Genomic DNA, 22918 nt, shown 5'->3' with positions numbered 1-22918 from the left:
TAGTACCAAAAATTGTTAAGAAATTTATGAATAAGAGTTTTATGGCTAGTTTTGTTATAGAATGCAAATACTATGTAAAGTATTTTTTTGGTTAATGCTGTCAGTACATGAAAAAATTACCAATTCAGCTTTATTGCTAAAAAATAAGAATTTGTAGAATTATAGCTAGTCATTTAGTGCCAAAGAAAGAACCACTATTTTAACTTATTTACAGAATACTTCAGACAAACAGGCTAATTCCTGTTTGTCTAACCTGCACACAAATGATCCTGAGGTACAAATACCCAGAACGTCTTATTTTTCATTATTTTAAAGTTAATTCAGTAGATTCAAACTATAACTATTTAGAAATTTTTTAAAAACTGGAAGAAAGAACATTATTTTTTATTTTCATTTTATATTAAACATTTAGTATATCTGTACAAATTAAAAAATTATGTTTACTTATCAAACTAGAAGGGCATAAAATACACTTTCCTACCTATGATTATACTTCCCCTTTCACTGAAAATAAGTTTTACCAACATCAGGCACATTGAGTTGATCAGTGTTTCCCATCTTTTGTAAACATTTGATTTTTCATGTCCTGCCAAAATTTCTAAGTAATATATAGCTTTAAAATGAAAGGGGTCTTATGGAATTAAAAAATAATAAATTTTTAGGGCCAGATGTAGTGGCTCACCCCTGTAATCTAAGGACTTGCGGAGGCTGAGGCAGGCAGATCATGAGGTCAGGAGTTCGAGAACAGCTTGGCTAACATGGTGAAACCCATCTGTACTGCAAGTACAAAAAAATTAACTGGGTGTGGTGGCACGTGCCTGTAATCCCAGCTACTTGGGAGATTGAGGCAGGAGAATCACTTGAACCTAGGAGATGGAGGTTGCGGTGAGCAGAGATTGCGCCATTGCATTCTAGCCTGGGTGAGAGGGCAAGATTGCATCTCAAAAATAAATAAATAAAAATTTATAGAGATGGGGTCTCACTATATTGCCCAGGCTGGTCTTGAACTCCTGACTTAAGCAGTCTTTCCACCTTGACCTCCCAAAGTGCTGTTACAGGCAAGAGCCACTGTGCCCAGCCAAGTCTTAATCCAGTGCTTTAGACCGCTTGGCCACGCTACTGGCTGAGTCTTACAGAATTTTTGAGAAATATTTAAGATCTTGTGAATTACTCATAGTCACTCCAGTATATTACTAAACTAGATTTGGAATAACTTGTTAGACTATTAAATTAATGTTAATAACTAAATTTACATAAAAATAGAAAAGACAAATGTCATTTTTATGGTTGTTAAAAATTCAGAATTTAAAAATGTTAACGTTGAAGTTTTATTTAGATTATTCAAGCTCAGTAAGGAGTTTACTTGTATATTTCCGATGCTGTTTTATTATTGTTTTGCTTTTTTCAACATGGTTTATTGGGTAATTAATTTTAATAGAATCCAGACCAGACTTAAAAAAAAAACACTTTTTGTTTTGCTTTCTAAAAAGAAGCTTACCTTGTTACTCAAATGATTGAGTAAAGGTATATAAATCTTCATTACGTACTTGAGAATTAGCCTGGACTAGGTAAGGAGAAAAAGTAATCTCTTTTTCCCACCCCCCCAAAAATATTTTCTAGTGCTGCCTCCTTATTGACTTTTCATTTAAAATAATCTCTTTAATTTCACTAATTCCAGTATGTTTTTGCTGAACTATTCTGTAGGAACAAAATCTAGGGAAAATAACTGGCTAAACAGCTAGCTCAATCAATCAGAACTTACTAAATACAGCTTATTGAATGTACTGGATTGATTGTAACTTTTAAAAAGGAGGTTTCCCTTCCACCCCCATATCTTTGGCAAAAAATCTCAGATAATTTACCAAAGAAGAAAAACCTGTCTCCTGAGGCTGAGAAAGATGGGAATGTTTGAGGTAAAAAGCTTCCTTTCATGTGATGTCCTTATGATGGGCTCCTGGGATATTGCGTTTTGTTGTTGATACATCCTATGTATATTATTATCAAGCTTGTAAAATTGTATTGGAATTTCATTGAAATCCTATTGATAAAAATATTCCTTCCAGTGCTCCCAGACAAGCCTTTGAAAGACCTGATATGCCCAGACAAGGAATATGTGTGACTTTTCCCTGTGTATGTGTGTATATACATGTGTATATACACTCACAGTAAGTTCAGCTTACATTTCATAACACTGTCGTATAGGGGATGAGGAATAACAGATTTTTGAGCTTCCTTTCCTATCCCAAATAAACTAAGAAGCCTATAGAACTGAAGTGTGATCTTTATGAGATAGCAATGTAAGTTCCTTACTATTCAGTTTTTTGAAAACATAGCAACACTCAGATACTTTCTCCCAAACATGTATGGCTTTTCCCCCCAAACATATTCTTCATCATATGCTTAAATGAATTTCGTAAAGTACTGGCTGAGCTTTTGTACTTCATATACCTAAACCGTAATTAGTTCATCAAACTCTGCATTCTCTCAGTTGGAAATAAATGCAAAATTTGGAAGGATAGATCGGCTAGGACAAGAAATCAATATGTAGCATCCTTGTTTGGGATACTTTCCTGTTATGTAGACCTTTTTGAGAGACAGTGATAAAAATAAGTCCTTTGCAAAGATGTTGCATAGAATTTCTTATATTCAATAATAGCTTTTGATTAAATAAGCACTTTTGCTATTGCTGAGACAGAAATATTTCTATTATAATAAAAATTTCAGAATTTACTATAATTAGATGCCCTGTAATAAAATTTTAAAATAAAATTTTTGATTCTAAAGACAAAACATTTGATTTTTTAATAACTTCTTTAATAATTGTAAATTATTAGTATTAGTAGACGTAGAAACATTAATTTCATGTAGATTATGTGTTTGTTTTTAAAAGCAATATTCTTTTACTTCATATAGTTGTGGGTAGGTCTTTAGGTAGTTTGTTCTTTAAAACAATATTTGGGAATACATTATAACATTTTTTGAAATAAACGCTCATCTTATAAATATGATGTAATAATATTTATCATAGTTTGCAGAGAAATCGAAAGAGTTTACCAAAATTTCCATGTATAGTCACAACCTAAATATATTTTAAAAATTCAAAAATGTTATTTAATACAAGTGGAAGGAGTAAGAATCAGAATGTAGACTCTTCTTTGAGGTCTGTTTGGGACTTTTCAAGTTTTTTTTGTTTTGTTTTGTTTTGTTCTTTTAACTAACAGAATGGGTTTTAGATAATATGAAATAGAACTTTGAGCAGCAAGTTTTGAGCCTCTTCAGTAGTACAAAACAATGAAGGCTATGTTCAAAACTATTTTTGACTTACTACAAAATTACTATACTTTGGCCCTACATAGAATTTATATCAGCCTGTAAAACTTCATATATGAATATTTGCTTTTTATTTATTATTTATTAATATTTTATTTTATTTATTAATTCTGATTTTTCCAATTTATAAATTACTTTCTCATGAGGCATTGTCCATATTGTATTTTGAGAACCTTAAAAGTTAGTGCAAATTATTACACCTTATCCACAGAGTACTCTCTATCTGGGACAGTTTAGTTCCTATGTGCCATAAAAACAACAACAACAACAATAACATTTTTAATTGTAATCAGAAAATGTGTGATTTAATCTACTCTCAGCAGATTTCAAGGAAATACAGTCATCTCTTAATTATCTCTGCCTTGGTGTTAGCATTTGGCCTCTTAAAATAACAGATAATTTGCTTTCCCTGCCATGCTTATGGTTTATAACTCTTCCTTTCCTTATTTTTGCTATGTGTTTGTAATTGTATGTTGGTGGTTTTCAGTGATGCTGTCTCTCCCAGGGCTTTATCTATCATTGCTGTGTAGAAGCAGGACCAGCTATGTGGCAGAGGTAAGTCAGGTGTGTGAAGATAAGGACAGGAAGGCACAGAAGCAAGGCAGCATCAAATAAAACCTGAGATAGTGTTCCTGGAACATGTGACACTGCTCACGACCTCTGTGATCAACAGTTAATGATATAAAAAAGAAAGAACTCAGCTTTTTATTTACATAAAAATTAAGTTGTTTTGTGATACACTTCTCTGTTACTTCCCCCCTGTTTCTTCATAACGTCTCTGGCTGATAAAATTTAATATATAGATTTATTTTAGGACATGGTGAATAAAATTGTTCATGCTAACTCTAAATGCTAATATTGTATCTACCTTTGCATGATAGATAAAGTATTGAAGCATATGTATTTGTGGTAAACTTAAGCACCAGTACTTCAAAAGATATTTTCTTTAGCAATTATGAACGTTTTAGGTTCATCGTATAAGTTTTAATGGTCAATTAAAGGGAGGAACATTTGTAAGAAGCCTTTATATTTGCTATGAATTTTATTAGAAAATAGTATTTTCTCTAATTTAGTTTTTTTTTTTTAATATTTGTTTAAGTTTTCTGATATGATCTGCATCAGTGAGAAGCCTCTGGCAGAACAGGACTGGTACCATGGTGCAATTCCCAGAATAGAAGCTCAAGAACTGTTAAAACAACAAGGAGACTTCTTGGTGCGAGAGAGTCATGGGAAACCTGGTGAATATGTCCTTTCTGTATATTCTGATGGACAGAGGAGACATTTTATCATACAATATGTTGATGTACGTTTCCAGTTTAGTTCATATGTATATTTTGATGTAGTTCATTTAAAAATTATATTAAAATAATGAATGGTTTGTAATTAATGCCTGCAAAACATGAAATTTAGCACTTATTTGTTTCTGAATTTCTTAAATATAGTACTTCAAAATTTACTAACATTTAAATACTTTTAAAGAAACATGTATTTAGTAATATTTTAGATTAAAATAGTGTTTATAAAACCAAAATGTATAGCTATTTAAAATATGTTGTTAAATTTGAACATTAAAGATATTTCAAATTAAAACTTAATGTGATTATCATAAATTTTTTTTTCAGGAAAAACTTAAGTTTATGAAACTTGTACTTTTGAGATTGGAGCTTCGAATTGCTTTCAGAATGGTGCCATGAAATAATTTTAAGAAATTTTTTACCCAATAGTGATAATGAAATTTCTTAATGAATGGGATGATTATTGAATTGGTTTTTTGAGTCATTAAAGATTAAGGTTTTTTTTTTTCTCTTCTTTTCTTTTTATTCTTAATTACCATTTTATTCCCTTTCTTATAATTAGTGTGGTCCAAGTTATCAACCCTCCCTTTTGGTTTGTACTTTTTGTATGCTATTACGTAAAGACATCCTTTCAAATTTTCCTTTAGAAGTCTTACTCATTCATTTCATATTTAATTGGAATTTGACTGTATCTTTATATGATAGGAAGTAAATATTATTTTCAAAATATAGATATCTGATTTTTATTGAATTTGTCAATTTTTACAACTCATACTTTTGTTTCTGCATTGTAGAGTCATTTTGAAATAAGTGAGTATATGTAGTTTTTCTTCTTTTATATATAAGCTGTTTATTGGCATTAATAATAAATAGAAATTAATGAAGAATTAAAAATAATCTATTAACATTGATTACTCTAAAGCTAATTTATTTTTTGAAATTTAAGTATTGCTAAACTACTTTCTATGTTTGTTACATTTCTTTATTGAGCCTTAAACAGATGAAGCGTAATTTCAGAATTTAACTTTACCCACTAAGGTATTTCAGTGTTTTTGGCACATGAAGGAATTGATGCCTCTCTTTGTTTTCCATTCCCATCATTTCCATTCCCATCATTTCAAATGGCATGCATTTTCAAGATTGCTATCTGAAGGACTTCAGTTTATGTCTAGAGACTTGTGTGATACTAATTGCCTTAAAAATTGAACCATGATCATTAGATGAAGCTGAGGGCTTAGATAACTTAGTAACAAGTATATGTACACACACACAAACACACACATGTGTGCACACACATGCACATGCACCTCTTACTAAGATATATATATGTGTGTGCATATATATGTATATATATATATAATATATCTCTGCATTTCTTTTTGGGCTGACATTCACATGACATACAATTAATCATTTTAAAGTGTAGGATTCAGTGACATTTAGTACATTTACATCTAGTAATTATAGCTAAATGAAAGTAGATACCATCTAATGGGTTAAAAGAAATATATCCATTAAAGTATTTCCACTATCACAAATATCATTATTTGTTAATTTTGCATAGCATTCAGACCTCAACTTGATAATCATTTTTTCCCCACATTCATGTATCTAACCTACTGTTTTGGAAACTATGCAGTTTCTAATAGTGTGCCATTTTTTATTTCCTTGGCAAATTCTTTTTGTAATTTGTATATATATGCCTTTAGGTTATGAATGTAGATAACCTACCCTATTACAATTTGTGACCCTGTTGACAATATTTATTACATGGTATGAGAATTGTAAAAGGAAAGATTGTAGGTAAAATATAAATTTGTTAATCACAACTTAAATGAATGTTTCATTTTATTTTCCAGGCTCTAAATGTAACTATTTTTGAAATATACATTATATTAGACTGAAATATTTATCTTTTTTATCACTTCCAGTTTAAAATTTAACTATAATAATTTAAATCAGCATTCTTAGACACAAAAAGGAAAGGGTCGATTTGCAAATTATTGCTTGTTTTTAATATTTGCATTTTGTTTTAAGTGGCTAAAATGAACAGTATATGCTAAAAATAAGATGTTAGAAGTTCTCACTTCATGGTTTTATCTGGTTTCCTTCTGTCACTGAAATTTTTCAAATATCTCTGTTAAAGATGAGAACATTTATTTTTAAGTAAATGCCTCAGATTTTCTGTGGCCTAATTTTATTCTAGTGAGTTTTTGCTATATAATGTTGAGCTCCTCAAGCAGTTGCAAACAGTTTAAGATGATATTGACAGCTTTAATTCTTTTTTATTCTGCAGGTAAATCCTCCATGAGCTAAAATTATTCTATTTATTTCCTCATATACCTGTTGCCTAGAAGGGGTCAATAAATGGGGGAATTCATTAACATATATAATGAGTACCTATTGTATTCTAATGAAGGAGTTTATATTATAGAAGCTGTAAATTAATGAGGCAACAAGTGTTCTAAGAGAGGAGGATATAAAGTAATACAAGATTTTAGAAGAAGGAAAATATTAAATAGTATATCAATAAAAAAAAAAAGCACTGAATTTGGAGACAGAACACTTGGCTTTCAGTCCCAGCTCTGTCCTTACTTGTTCTGTGGTCTAGGAAATAAAGGGGGTTGATTTCTTAAAGTGTTTTTGTGAGAATCAAATCAGTGAATACATACTTTGCAGGTTGTGAAATTAAATAAAACAATAAGGCAGTGTAGAAATGTGCACTCAAGACATCGAATACAACATTTAATACAAAATACTAAGAGACATTTCTCAAAAAAGCTGTGCAAATGGCCAATAGGTATTATGAAAAATGCGCGGTGTCACTACTCATCAGAGAATTACAGATTAAAACCACAATAAGTTATCATTTTATCCCAGTTAGAATGGCTACTATTAAAAAGGCAAAAAATAGTAAGTTCAGGCAAGGATGTGGAGAAAGGGGAACTCTTATACACTGTTGGTGGGAATGTTAAATTAGTAAATTCTTATGGAAATCAGTATGGAGATTTCTCAAAAAGCTAAAATAGAACTGCCATATGATCCAGCAATCCCCGTACTGGGTATTTATCCAAAGGAAAGTAAGTCAGCATACCAAAGGGATACCTGTACTCCTATGCTTATTGTAGTACTATTCACAGTAGCGAAGATAGGAATCAATCTAAATGTCCATTAACATTTATTATTTGTCTGGTGATTTGACAATTGAGTGTGTGCCAGTACACATACCATATACTGGGTAAAGTGGTTTGCATGTTAATACTTATTCAACCCATACTGTTACTCTGTGAGGAGATAGAACTATTATCTCTGTTTCACCAATGAACAAGCTGAGAAACTGAGAGACCTTGCTCAGTGTTTTACACACTTAGAACATATATTATTAGAAATAGAAATATATTAGTACCTTCAGTGTGAAATGTTCTTAAGCATCAGTGCTAATATATCATAGGATATCTACCTACTAAGTACAAAAGTTCTTTAGGCAATGTATTAACAACTGCTTTGAACTGACTGAAACACTAGCTTCCTTGAGTTGACTTATACTCCATAAGAAAACTAATGAGAGTTTGTTCATCACTCGATGAAACAGACATATTCATTTAAAAAGTTTTTTGTAAATTAAATTTTGATACATTGAATCTTTTTTATTTTATAGTATGGAAAAAGAGCTTTCAGTTTTTAAACTTTAAAATGGGAAAGTAATCTTCCAGTAATGCAGATAATGTCGGAATTTAGACAGTTTTAAGCATTCTTATTTCTTCACAGTGTTTTCTTAAAATGGGGGTACTCCCATATCTGTATCTGTATATATCTCCTGGTTATAAGAACTATAAGTTGGAAGCTCTTGTTACATTGCATTGCAATGCTTCTTGCATTAAAAAATATGGCCAATAGGATATTTTTGATTTGCCAGGTTTATTGCTATCAATTTATCCATATGACAACCTACCCACAGACCAATCTGAAATATGAAAACAAGAGAAAAGAGGTCTTGGAGGAGTTTGGGAAGATGGCAGCTTGCCTGGTGATATGCAATTAAAAAGTATTAAGATTTGAGCTTGTTGATATCTGCAGTTTTGTCACTGGTGCATCTTACTTCTTCATCAAAGATGTATGAATGAGGGTTTTTGGTAATGAATAATAAATGAGGACTCCACTAAAGAAAGCAAACTAATGCTGTATCAACAAATAGAAAATAAATGATCAGATGTATTAAAATATTTACCATCAGATTGGATATCCTTCCTTATACTTTTGACATTATTTTTGATATTGAAAGTTTTATCAAATGGAACACATATGTAGACATGTGTAAACATGTATCTTGTCTGTTAACTGAGGTGTATCCCATGCTTTCTTTTCTGTGGTTAGCATTTTAGCAAAATGGGTTTCAGGTCTGTTCGTTAGATTTTTTTATTTTTCAACAATTTTATTTAGATTTAAACATTGTGAAAATTAATTTATCTGGCACAAGGTAGAATTTTAAAACATCAGTTTTGTTTATTTATATTTTTATCATCTAACTATTTTTAAATGTATAGTTCCATAGTGTTATGTATATTCATGTTGTGGTATAATTATAGTTTTTTAAGAATGGAATTTATCAATGAACATAGCCTTTCTAAAGCAATGTCTTCATATTTATTCTACCTTATTGTTTTCTCTCCAGAACATGTATCGATTTGAGGGCACTGGGTTTTCAAACATTCCTCAACTTATAGATCATCACTATACAACGAAACAGGTCATCACTAAGAAATCGGGTGTAGTTCTGCTGAATCCTATTCCTAAGGTAAGTGCACATATACTTTTTTCTGTGTTTGTTGTGAAAGAATTCTTGGTGAGTTAACATTTCCAACAGTAGATAAAGTTCTTAGATTATTCGCTGGTATCAGAAAAAAAAAAATTTCGTTTTTGTTTTTCTGGCTTTTGTTACTAATACAATTGAAACATGAAATTTCTTTGATTTTATTAAGATGGGCTGCTTTCTTCTTCAGTATTTGCTAGTATACAAATAGTTTTTTTTTTTTTCTCTCTTTCCTAGTTTTTCTTCAAAGACTTGAGGCTTTTCTTCACTTTATGAGGTTCATACTTTGAAAGGTTCAGGTTATAAAAGATTCTAAGTTGTAGAAGTCAAAGAAAATGTCCAGCAATTAGGAATAAATTAGAGTTTGAGTTTGGGATGCTACATTTACAATGTATTATAAGATACTGGAACTATTAAAAACTTGACTACTCTTCACAGAAGCAGTAAATCAGAACTTGTCTATGTGGAGCCAGCTAGTTGGATAACAGATTGTCTTAGGTCATTTTTACCTCTAAGATCTATCACAGAAAACACCACTTTCATGTGCTTTACAAGATTTGTTCAATAGGAAATGGGTATGTGGAAGGTTTGTGTTTTAAAGGTAAAATCTTTGGGACTTAAACCAAAGTGGAACAATGGATCTGACTTAGTTTCTGAGCACTTTTGATGTTTCGGGTGTTGGGTTGGTATTGGCAAGAGCTCTTTCCTTTCAGGACCGTCTAATATGAAGAACGGTGTAGAAATAGGAAAACCAGACAACTTGGTAGATTAATATTTGTTGATATGACTTTTATACATTTAGGTATTGCTTTTAATTTGAAGTAAGTGCCAGTTCCAAGAATGCTGGTACATGGTCCAGATTTAGCGATTTGGAAATTTAAAAAACAATCATTTTATTTTCCAGTTTTCATCTGGGAAATAATGTCTATATATGTACTTTTATTATATTACTGAATCTTCACTGAGACGATGACCTTTAATACTTCTCTCACAGAAGATTTTGACAGTTGCTTGTTAAACAGTCTAATTCTCTGGCTAAGGAACTGGCTCTTCAACAATTTTCTAGAATTATGAAATTGGCCTATTTTTTGTTAATGTTTTTCTATTCATTTTCTACCCTTAATTACCAAAAACCATAAAAAATTATTCTTCATTCTGAAATAGGTTGTCACGTTTATTCTAAAGCAAATATATATACATTAAAAAGTGTTAAGATTTGAGCATGTTGATATCTGAAGTTTTGTCACTGGTGCGTCTTAATTTTTCATTAAAGATGTGTGAATCACTGTTTTTGGTAATGAATAACAAATGACTACTCCACTAAAGAAAGCAAACTAATGCCGTACCAATAAGGTAGAATAAATGTGAAGGCATTGCTTTAGAAAGGCTACATTCATAAATTTACATTGATAAATTTTACATTGATAAATTTAAACTCCATTCTTAAAAAAAACTGTGATTATACAACAACATGAATATACTTAACACTACTGCACTATACATTTAAAAATGGTTAAGATGATAAAAATACAAATAGATAAATGAAACTCTGACATGTTTGAAAATTCTACCTTGTGCCCGATAAGTTAATTTTCACAGTGTTTAAATCTAATTCAAATTGTTGAAAAATAAAAAAATTAACAGATTTTTATGTGTATAATATATATATATGTCTTCTAATATTTCCTCTTTCATCTCTAAATGAATGTGATTGTTATAGAATTCTAAGACATTTACTCTTTAGTCAATGTGATCTAGTCTCATGGCTTTATTTACTATTTATACATCAACAATTTGCAAATTTATATTTCTAACTCAGATTTCTCTTTTCCGGAACTCAAATTGTTCTACTTTCCACGTCAAACTGAGCTTATCACTTTTAACTGCAAAATGTGTTATTTCTTTTTAAATAAATGATACCACCAAATACCCAACTTCTCAAGTAATAAATTAAGGGGTCATCTTTGACATCTCTTTCTTCATCATCACTGCTCTCCCTCTGGCACTCTAGGTTACAATTAAGTATATATCTCTTAAAAATACAAAAATTAGCTGAGGGTAGTGGCACATGCCTGTAGTCCCAGCTACTTGGGGGTCTGAGGTGGGAGGATTGCTTGAGCCTGAGGGGTTGAGGCTGTAGTGAGCTATGATTGTGCCACTGCACTCCAGCCTAGGCAGAGTGAGACCCTGTCTCTAAATAAAGAGTTTTGTATGCTTAATTATTCATGTGGAAGTATGAGATTCACTTCTAGTATGTATCAGTATGAGTAAACTTCAGTTCAGGAAGATATTTTTCATCCAGATTAGTTTAACAAAGTATACAAATAGGAATTCAGAGACACTGATATCCCATTTCACAAGCTAACCGAATATCTGCATTTGCTGCAGGCTTATTAGCCAAGTCTAAATTGGGAGACCAAATCCATTAAAGAAAGAAATAACAATGCAGATATGAGTTTGAATAGGAATACAAAATTTCAAATAAAGCTATACTCCTTACAATATAAAATTTTCTATAAAACCTTAATAATAGATTCTTTGGACTATTACATGGTAAATTAATGTTTTTCCAACTCCCAACACTTTGGAGTTGATTATCTCATCATCTGATAGAACTGGCTATGAAAATAAATATCTACTGGATGCTGTAGAAGTTTAAAAGGTTATATATGATTGTTTTATGAGGTAGAAGTTTAATGTATATCTGGCTATTAATCTAACTGAAAGTACTGATATTTGAAATATGCAAATCATGATCTCAGTTTGTTGTAAATGTTATACACTAGATTTAAAGGATCATGTTACTTTTTTAATAGAAAATCACCAAGCAGAAGCTGTGAGTTAGATAATTTTCAGCTATGAATACATAACAAATTGATATGGATACTGTTATGGTGGTAGTGTCTGTTATATATCTTCCTTTGAGTTATGTGTACTCTTATACCTGAATCTATTTCTTGATTTAATTTGTGTAAGAAGTTGATACGTTTGATTATATAAGTATAATGTATTATAAAATATTTAATTTCTATCTTGCTAGACTTCATTTTTAGCCTGCATAAAGAATTCCACTTTGGTTTCATTGTAATTTCTATTTCCCATTTATTTTTCTTCCCATTTATCTCTGCTCTAAACCATAAAAATATAAGTTTATCATCATGATACCTAACTTGAGGACAGAATGGCCAAAGTAATGTCTAACTTATCTTCATATTTTTATGCGTATTCACTCAGAGGTACAGAAAACGAGACAGAATTAAATTGTTTAACTTTTTCACTGTATTAAAACTAGTGGGTGCCTGAGCCACCCATCCCTCTCCCTGATTTTTTTCTACACTGTCTCCAAAGCTTTTGTAATGATATGGAAGATGGAACAAATTGTTGTAAAGAGGGATTATTAATCACCCATTATCATCATTCTTGTATTAGCAAACACCTTGGACATGTATATGACCTGTTCTTTACTTAAGTCAGTTTCAACTCAAATGTCACTTCATCAGAGAGGCTGTCTCTGACTACTATGTATAAAATAACACATCAAACCCTTTTTTTTGCTCCCCTTCCTCTGCCTTTATTTCTATTCATCATGGTTATGTTTAAGTGACATTATATTATATGATGTATTTTTTATCATTTTTTCTCCCCAACTGAAATAAGTTCCACAGGGCCACAATTGTATTTAACAATTAGTGTAGCATATTTTCAGTGTCTTGAAAAAGCATTGGCCCAGAGTGATGTTCAATAAATATTTGCTGAAGGATTGAATTCACTGAGCAATTGCTACGAGCCCAGGTAATTGCTGAGCTTTTGCTATGCATTATCTCACTTAACCTCACATATTCCTATAAAATATTAATAAAAATTGTTAAACTCATATACTGTTATTGTTGCTATTACTATAAAGTATTATGAATGAAGAGCTAAAGATTAAAATGGTAAGTGAATTCCCCAAAAAAACAGAACTAATAAGAGGCAGACCTGGGGTTTGAGCCCACATTCTTTTTTTTTTTGAAGATGGAGTCTTGCTTTCTTGCCAGGCTGGAGTGCATTGGCACAATCTTGGATCACTGCAACCTTCGCCTCGCAGGTTCAAGAGATTCCCTGCCCCAGTCTCCCAAGTAGCTGGGACTAGAGGTATGCGCCACCACGCCTGGCTAATTTTTTGGATTTTAGTAGAGACGGGGTTTCACCATGTTGACCAGAATGGTCTCGATCTCTTGACCTCATGGTCCGCCATCTTGGCCTCCCAAAGTACTGGGATTACAAGCGTGAGCCACTGTACTCGGCCTGAGCCTGCATTCTTAACCACTATCTATTTGTCCAGATTGTTGAGTCTAGACTTTACAGGCTTAAATAAACTGTTTATTTTAATTAATACAAATGTGAGTTTGAGGAAGTCTCTTTCATTCTATAAAATGTTAACTTGAACGAGATTTTAACATATCAAAAACTATTAGTTTCTATAAAAATAAAAATTATTGAACAGTATTATTGGATAGGCAAAGCTGGCGTTTGAGCTAAAATATAGGGATTGGTCAAATACTTAAAGTCATCTAGTTTAACATTTAAATGGCACTTGTAGAAGTTATTTGCTTTGTTAAGTTTAGTATTTCTTTCTTTCTTTTCTTTTTTTTTTTTTGCATTTTAGATTTTGGGGAACATGTGAAGAACATGCAAGATTGTTGCATAGGTACACACATGGCAGTGTGATTTGCTGCCTTCCTCCCCATCACCTATATCTGGCATTTCTCCCCATACTATATCTCCCCAACTCCCCACCCCCCACTGTCCCTCCCCTGTTTCCCCCAAACAGACCCCAGTGTGTGATGCTCCCCACCCTGTGTCCATGTGTTCTCATTGTTCAACACTCGCCTGAGTGAGAACATGTGGTGTTTCTTAATATTTAGATGTTTTAAAGAAAGAAACCTCTTTCTGAATAGAAAGTAAATCAATTAAATGTAGATTAGACTGGGTGTAGTGGCTTGTGCCTATAATCCCAGTACTTTGGGATGCTGAGATGGGCGGATCGCTTGAGGTAAGGAGTTTGAGACCAACCTGGCTGACCTAGTGAAACCCTGTCTTTACCAGAAATACAAAAATTAGCCAGGCATGGTGGCACACACCTGTAATCCCAGCTACTTGGGAGGCTAAGGCAGAAGAATCACTTGAACCTGGGAGGCAGAGGTTGCAGTGAGCCGAGATTGTGCCACGGCGCTCCAGCTTGGGTGACAAAGTGAAATTCTATGTCAAAAAAAAAAAAAAATGTACGTTAGATAGGCAGAGTGCAATTAATTTGAACCTTAGACAACCAGCTTAAATTCAATAATTGTAATTGTAGCTTTTTACCAGAAATGTCATGTAGATTGTCAGTATATTACAGTCAGATTTGTGAGAGGAGAGTAAGTCTCTCTATGGCTGAAACTACCAACTTGTCCTGGGAAGACAGGTTCATGGCAACAACATTCATGATCATCAAGAAACTATACTTTAAGTGTACTGTTCATATTGTTAGTTTTAGATGATTTAAAGAACTATTTTATCTTCTTTTTATTGTACTTTAGGTTCTGGGGTACATGTGCAGAACATGCAGGATTGTTACATAGATACACACGTGGCAAGGTAGTTTGCTGCCTCCATCCCCCCATCACCCATATCTGGCATTTCTCCCGATGTCATCCCTCCCCAACCTCCACACCCGCCACTGTTCCTCCCCTAGCGCCCCCAGCAGACCCCAGTGTGTGATGCTCCCCTCACTGTGTCCATGTGTTCTCATTGTTCAACACCTGCCTATCAGTGAGAAAATGCAGTGTTTGATTTTCTGTTCTTGTGTAAGATTGCTGAGGATGATGGTTTCCAGATTCATCCATGTCTCTGCAAAGGACACAAACTCATTGTTTTTTATGGCTGCATAGTATTCCATGGTGTATATGTGCCACATTTTCCTAGTCCAGTGTATCATCAGTGGGCATTTGGGTTGGTTCCAGGTCTTTGCTATTATAGACAGTGCTGCAGTTAACATACATGTGCATATGTCTTAATAATAGAACGATTTACAATCCTTTGGGTATATACCCAGTAATTGGATGGCCGGGTCAAATGGAATTTCTATTTCTAGTTCCTTGAGGAATGGCCACACGGTCTTCCACAATGGCTGAACTAATTTACACTCCCACCAACAGTGTAAAAGTGTTCCTATTTCTCCACATCCTCTCCAGCATCTGTTGTCTCCAGATAATTTAATGATCACCATTCTACTGGCATGAGATGGCATCTCAATGTGGTTTTGATTTGCTTTCTCTAATGAGCAGGGATGATGAGCACTTTTTCATGTTTGCGGCCTCTTATATGTTCTTTTGAAAAGTGTCTCATATCCTTTGCCCACTTTTGAATGGGTTTGTTTGTTTGTTTTTCTTATAAATCTGTTTTAGTTCTTTGTGGATTCTGGATATTAGCCCTTTGTCAGATGGGTAGATTGCAAAAATTTTTTCCCATTCTGTTGGTTGCTGGTTTACTCTAATGATTGTTTCTTTTGCTGTGCAGAAGCTCTGGAGTTTAATTAGATCCCATTTGTTTATTTTGGCTTTTGTTGCCCATGCTTTTGGTGTTTTAGTCATGAAGTCCTTGCCTATGCCTATGTCCTAAATGGTTTTGCCTAGGTTTTCTTCTTGGTTTTTATGGTGTTAGGTCTTATGTTTAAGTATTTAATCTATTTGGAGTTAATTTTAGTGTAATGTGTAAGGAAGGGGTCCAGTTTCTGTTTTCTGCACATCCCAACACCATTTATTAAACAGGGAATCCTTTCCCCATTGCTTGTTTTTGTCAGGTTTGTCAAAGATCAGATGGTTGTAGATGTGTAGCATTGCCTCCAGGGCCTCTGTTCTGTTTCATTGGTCTATATCTCTGTTTTGGTACCAGTACCATGCTGTTTTGATTACTGTAGCCTTGTAGTATAGTTTGAAGTCAGGTAACATACCTCCAGCTTAGTTCTTTTTCCTAAGGATTGTCTTGGCATTGCGGGCTCTCTTTTGGTTTCATATGAAGTTTAAGGTGGTTTTTTCTAGTTCTGTGAAGGAGGTCATTGATAGCTTGATGGGGATAGAGTTGAATCTATAAATTACTTTGGGCAGTATGACTATTTTCACAATATTGATTCTTCCTAACCATGAACATGGAATGTTTCTTCATTTGTTTGTGTCCTCTCTTACTTCCTTGTTCAGTGGTTTGTAATACTCCTTGAAGAGGTCCTTTGCATCCTTTGTTAGTTGTATGCCTAGGTATTTTATTCTAGTTGTAGCAATTGCAAATGGGAGTTTGCTCTTGACTTGGCTCTGTTAGTCTGTTATTGGTGTATAGGAATGGTTGTGATTTCTGCACATTGATTTTGTATCCTGTGATTTCCTGAAGTTGGCTTATCAGCTTAAGGGGGTTTTGGGCTGAGATGATGGGGTCTTCTAAATATACAATCATGTTGTCTGCAAATAGAGACAATTTGACTTCCTCCTTTCCTAATTGAATACTCTTTATTTCTTTTTCTTGCCTGATTGCTCTGACTAGAACTTCCAATACTATATTGAATAGGAGTGGTGAGAGAGGGTATCGTTGCCTAGTGCCAGATTTCAAAGGGACTGCTTCCAGGTTTTGCCCATTCAGTGTAATATTGGGTGTGGGTTTGTTGTAAATAGCTTTTATTATTTTGACATAAGTTCCTTTGGTACCCAGTTTATTGATAGGTTTTAGCATGAAGAGCTGTTGAATTTTGTCAAAGGCCTTCTCTGTATCTATTGAGATAATCATGGTTTTTTTGTCTTTGGTTCTGTTTATGTGGTGGATTACATATATAGACTTGCGTATGTTGAACCAGCACTTGCATCTCTGGGATTAAGACTACGTGATCGTGATGGATAAGCTTTTTGATGTGCTATTGCAATCTGTTTGCCAGTATTTTATTGAAGATTTTTGCATCTTTGTTCATCATGGATATTGGCCTGAAGTTTTCTTTTCTTGTTGACTCTCTGCCAGGTTTTCGTGTCAGGATGATGTTGATCTCATAAAATGATTTGGGAAGGATTCCCTCTTTTTGTATTATTTTGAATAGTTTCAGAAGGAGTGGTATCAACTCCTGTTTGTAGAATTTGGCTGTGAATTCTACAAAGAATTTGATAGAATTCACTGTGAACTCTTCTGGACCTGGAATTTTTTTGGTTGGTAGGCTATTAATTGCTGCCCCAATGTCAACCGTTGTTATTGGTCTATTCAGGGTTTCAACTTCTTCCTGGTTTAGGCTTGGGAGGGTGAAAGTGTCAGGAATTTATACATTTCTTCCAGGTTTACCGGCTTGTGTGCATAGAGTTGTTTGTAGTTATCTCTGATGGTAGTTTGTATTTCTGTGGAACCAGTGGTGATATCCCCTTTATCGTTTTTTATGGCATCTGTTTGATTCTTCTCTCTCTCTCTCTCTCTTTTTTTTTATTAATATGGCCAACTGTCTGTTTTGTTAATCTTTTCAAAAAACCGACTCCTGCATTTATTGATTTTTCTCTGAAGGGATTCTTTGTGTCTCTATCTCCTTCACTTCTGCTGTGATCTTAGTTATTTCTTGTCTTCTGCTAGCTTTTGAGTTTTTTTGATCTTGCTCCTCTAGCTCTTTCAATTTTGATGATAGGGTGTCGATTTTAGATCTTTCCTTGCTTCAAATGTGGGCATTTTTGCTGTAAATTTCCCTCTAGACACTGCTTTAAACGTGTCTCAGAGATTCTGGTATGTTGTGTCCTTGTTCTTATTGGTTTCAAAGAACATCTTTATTTCTGCCTTCATTTCATTATTTATCCCATTGACATTCAGTAGCCCGTTGTTCAGTTTCCCTGAAATTGTGCAGTTCTAAGTTAGTTTTTTAATCCTGAGTTCTACTTTGATTGCACTGTGTTTGTTATGATTTCCGTTTTTTGCATTTGCTGAGGAGTGATTTACTTCCAATTATGTGGTCAGTTTTACAATAGGTGTGATGTGGTACTGAGAAGAATGTATAATCTGTGGATTTGGGATGGAGAGTTCTGTAAATGTCTGTTAGGTCTGCTTCGTTCAGAGCTGAGTTCAAGTCCTGGATATCCTTGTTAATTTTCTGTCTTGTTGATCTGTCTGATATTGACAGTGGAGTGTTAAAGTCCCCCACTATTTTTTTGTGGGAGTCTAAGTTTCTTTGTTGGTCATTAAGAACTTCCTTTATGTATCTGGGTGTTCCTATGTTGGGTGCATATATATTTAGCATCATTAGCTCTTCCTGTTGCATTGATTCTTTTACCATTATGTAATACCCTTCTTTTTCTCTTTTGGTCTTTGTTGGTTTAAAGTCTACTTTATCAGAGACTAGGATTGCAACTGCTGCTTTTTTTTGCTCTCCAATTCCTTGGTAAATCTTCCTTCATCCCTTTATTTTGAGCCTATGTGTGTCCTTGTACGTGAGATTGGTTTCCTGAATACAGCACACTGATGGGTCTTGACTTTTTATCCAGTTTGCCAGTCTGTGTCTTTTAATTGGGGCATTTAGCCCATTTACATTTAAGGTTAATATTATTATCTGTGAATTTGATCCTGCCATTTTGATGCTAGCTCGTTGTTTTGCCCGTTAGTTGATGCAGTTTCTTCATTGTTTCGATGCTTTTTACCATTTGTTACATTTTTGGAGTGGGTTGTACTGGTTGTTCCTTTCCATGTTTAGTGCTTCTTTCAGGAGCTCTTGTAAGGTTGGCCTGGTGGTGACGAAATCTCTCAGCAATTGCTTGTCCATAAAGGATTTTATTTCTCCTTTCCTTATGAAGCTTAGTTTGGCTGGATATGAAATTCTAGGTTGAAAGTTCTTTTCCTTAAGGAGGTTGAATATTAGCCCCCACTCTGTTCTGGCTTGTAGGGTTTCTGCAGAGACATCTGCTGTGAGTCTGATGGGCTTCCCTTTGTGGGTAACCCGACCTTCTCTCTGGCTGCCCTTAGCATTTTTTCCTTCATTTCAACCCTGGTAGATCTGACAATTATGTGCCTTGGGGTTGCTCTTCTTGAGGAATATCTCTTTGGTGGTCTCTGTATTTCCTGGACTTGAATATTGGCCTGCCTTGCTAGGTTGCGGAAGTTCTCCTGCATATCGTGAAGAGTGTTTTCCAGCTTGGATTCATTCTCTCCGTCCCATTCACGTGCAGCTATCAAACATAGATTAGTTCTTTTCGCATAATCCCATATTTCTTGGAGGCTTTGTTCATTTCTTTCACTCTTTTTTCTCTAATCTTGCCTTCTTGTTTGATTTCATTAAGTCGATCTTCAATCTCTGTTATCATTTCTTTTGCTTGTTCAATTCGGCTATTGAAAGTTGTGTACGCTTTGTGAAGTTCTTGTGCTGTGTTTTCAGCTTCATTTTTTCGTTTATGTTCTTCTCTAAATTCGTTATTCTAGTTTGCATTGTGTCTAATCCTTTTTCAAGGTTCCTAGTTTCTTTGTATTGCGTTAGAACATGTTCTTTTGGCTGAGAGAAGTTTGTTATTATCCACCTTCTGAAGCCTGATTCTGTCAATTCATCATACTCATTCTCCATCGAGCATTGTTCCTTTGCTAGTGAGGAGTTGTAATCCCTTGGAGGAGGAGAGGCGTTCTGGTTTTGAGTGTTTTCATCCTTTTTGTGCTGGTTTCTTCCCATCTTTGTGAATTTATCTACTGGTGGTCTTTGCAGTTGGTGATTTTCGTATGGGGTCTCTGAGTGGACGTTCTTTAGTTGATGTTGAAGCTATTTATTTCTGTTTTTTAGTTTTCCTTCTAACACTCAGGCCCTTCTAATACAGGACTGCTGGAGGTCCACTCCAGACCCTGCTTGCCTGGGAATCACCCCCAGGGACTGCAGAACAGTAAGGGTTGCTGCCAGTTTGTTCTTCTGTTGTCTTCATCCCAGAGTACCCGCCAGATGTCAGCTAGAGCTCTTGTTTATAAGGTGCCTCTTTCTATCTATGGTGATTGGGAGCCTCTTGAGGAAACAGTCTGTCCTTTATGAGAGCTCAAGTACTGTGTTGGGAGCTCTTTTGTTCCATGTAGAGCTGCTGGGCAGGTATGTTAAAGTCTGCTGCAGCGGAACTGATAACCACCTCTTTTCCCACTTGCTCTGTCTTGGGAAGGTGGAGCTTTATAAGTTTCAGATGTGCTTCTGCCTTTTTTCAGTGATGCCCTGCCCAGCAAGGAGGTAGTCTAGTCACAGTCTGCCAGCAGAGGTGTTGCTGAGCTGACACAGGCTCTGCCCAGCTGCTGTGTAAACTTCCTTGCTGTTTTGTGTATAGAGGTACAGTTAGAACTGCCTTGGTAATGGCAGAGTGCCTTGGTGTTCGTGGACTGCCTTGGTAGTGGTGGACTGCTTCAGTAATGCCAAATGCCATTCCCCACACAGAGCTGGACCATTCTGAGGCCAGCTGCACTTGCTGAGAAAATGAATCCAGAGCGTTTCAGGTTGCTGGTCTTTGTGGGGGTGGGACCCACCAAGCCAGATCACCTGGCTCCCTGCTTTCAGCCCCCTCTTTTTCAGTTGAATGGGCAGCTCTGTCTTCCAGGCGTTCCAGGTGCCAGCTGAAATGGCCATCCAGATTTGTGTGAGTTTTTATGCAGAAACCCAAGGCGCTGGATGAGACAGCCGTGCTGGAAACTCCTGGCGCTTTTCGGCCCTGGAATTTCCTGGTCTTTGGGTGGCAAAAACTGCAGGAGAAGTAGCAGTATCTGAAGTGGAGTGCTGGAGTGGATGGAAAAGCCCCTGGTGGCCTCTTTTGGCTAGGGAGGGGGGCCCTCTAGGGATTGCCCATCCCAGGTGAGGCAGGGACCTACCCTGCCTCGACTTGCCCTTCTTGGGCTACACCCCCTGTGCAGATAGTCCCATTGAGATGCACCTGGTACCTTGTTTGTAAATGCAGTGATAACTCACCCTTTGCATTGCTCTTACTGGGAACTGCCCTCCAGAGCTGTCCCTATTTGGCCATCTTGGATCTCCCCCGAAGACTACTTTATCTTATACCTAATATAGCTTGCTTCTTCCAATATTGCTATTGAGTGATTTTCATTTTATAGAGGCTTATGATATACTTCTTGATATTTTGAAGTCTTTTCAATTTATCGCTTTATGAAATTAAAGTCTTCCTTTTCCTTAAGTTTATATCCATGTTCTTTAATTCACTAAGAGCTGTAGGGTAATTTAAAAAATAATTTAAATTTTTAAGAAAGAAAGGAATAAAAATAGGTGTGATTCAGTATTCGTTTAGTAAATATTTACTAAGTACTCACTGTGTGCTGAGTGTGTTCTTTATTGTGTTTGAGTGAATAAATGTTATGAAAATGGAGTAGGATAAGGAGATAATGAGGTACTAGATTCTGTTGAGGACAACGTTTAGATACTGTGTTTGTGTATGAAGATGGCTAATTTTAAAAATATCATCAGCAGAGAGAGCCTCCTAATGAAATTTGGACAAAGATGTAAATCAAAACAGCAGTTATCTGTGTGGTTGTATCCTGGGGTAACAGTGAAAGTGTTTAGCAGTTAGTACAGCCTGGGTATCAACCTATCAGAACAGATGCTAGCAGTAAACAACTGGAAGAGCCATAGAGGTGTTTACTGACTGTATATTCTCCTTGTATATCTGGGGAAGAGTGTTTCCTGGTGTGACTGAAGAACTACAGATGTTAGTCTGGGAGAAGCAGCATGGTCAAAATTGAGAGTGATGGGAGACAAGCACAGATTTCAATTCATTTGATAACTAATACATATCGTCTTAAAAGGCATTTTTCTTTGTGTAATTTAAGAAATTCATTTCATTTGAGTAGAAACTCAGCATAAAAGTTTACAAGCTTTCATAGTGAGTCTCTTAAAACAAAAGATTTATGTTTAATAGTGGTAGTGAATTTCAAGGGAGTATATTTGATAGAATAGGCCATCCAAATAAATTACAGTAAATCCCATGTTTTTAATTTCTAAGAACTTTTTTCCCATAATATTATTTTTGGAAGCATCTAGCTATCTGTGCTTTTGCAGTTAATCATTTTTTGCTGCCACTTGTATGGGCTTTTCAAAAAGTGCTGTGTGTTTAAGATTTGACAAGAGATAAGATTGATCTTTATTTTTAGCTCTTTAAAATGAGATAATTAAATATCCTATCAAATTGGAATTCCAGTCATGGAAACTCACAGCTTGAAAAAAAAAAAAATTCTGAACTAGAATACTTAAGTGTTAAGATTTCTATTTAATTGGCTCTTTTACTTAAATTAATTAGGTCTATTGAGCATGGAAGAGCACAAAAAAAATTACAAAATGTTCTTTTTAAGAAAATTTAACAGGAGTATATAAAGCTCCATGTGGGCCTTATATTTGAGCACAGACAGTCCATTTTTAAATCCCAATTTTTATTATTATCAGCCACATCTTCTTAGGCAAGCCAGCCTTCTAATGTATTTGTGGCCTACAATAAGCTCTCTTGTT

The 22918-nt window shown here is 34.6% G+C and overlaps 1 protein-coding gene across 7 annotated transcripts in view; it reads left to right on the top strand.

The window, feature by feature from the left end:
• Positions 1-22918, top strand: part of FER (FER tyrosine kinase) — a 484379-nt gene that overhangs the window by 238167 nt on the left and 223294 nt on the right. For 6 of the 7 annotated variants that reach the window (XM_032274891.1, XM_032274885.1, XM_032274906.1 and 3 more), the window contains 2 exons: positions 4430-4633; positions 9298-9420. In XM_032274891.1, coding sequence (XP_032130782.1) covers positions 4430-4633; positions 9298-9420 — 327 coding nt within the window. The remainder of the gene's footprint in view (positions 1-4429; positions 4634-9297; positions 9421-22918) is intronic. The other variant, XR_004267831.1, reaches the window with a different exon arrangement.

Source organism: Sapajus apella, unplaced genomic scaffold (genome assembly GCF_009761245.1).
Source record: "Sapajus apella isolate SASKATOON/1434 unplaced genomic scaffold, GSC_monkey_1.0 scaffold1, whole genome shotgun sequence".
Lineage (NCBI taxonomy): Eukaryota > Metazoa > Chordata > Mammalia > Primates > Cebidae > Sapajus > Sapajus apella.
The sequence above is the reverse complement of the archived record's forward strand: the minus strand, read 5'-3'. Positions and strand labels throughout refer to the sequence as shown.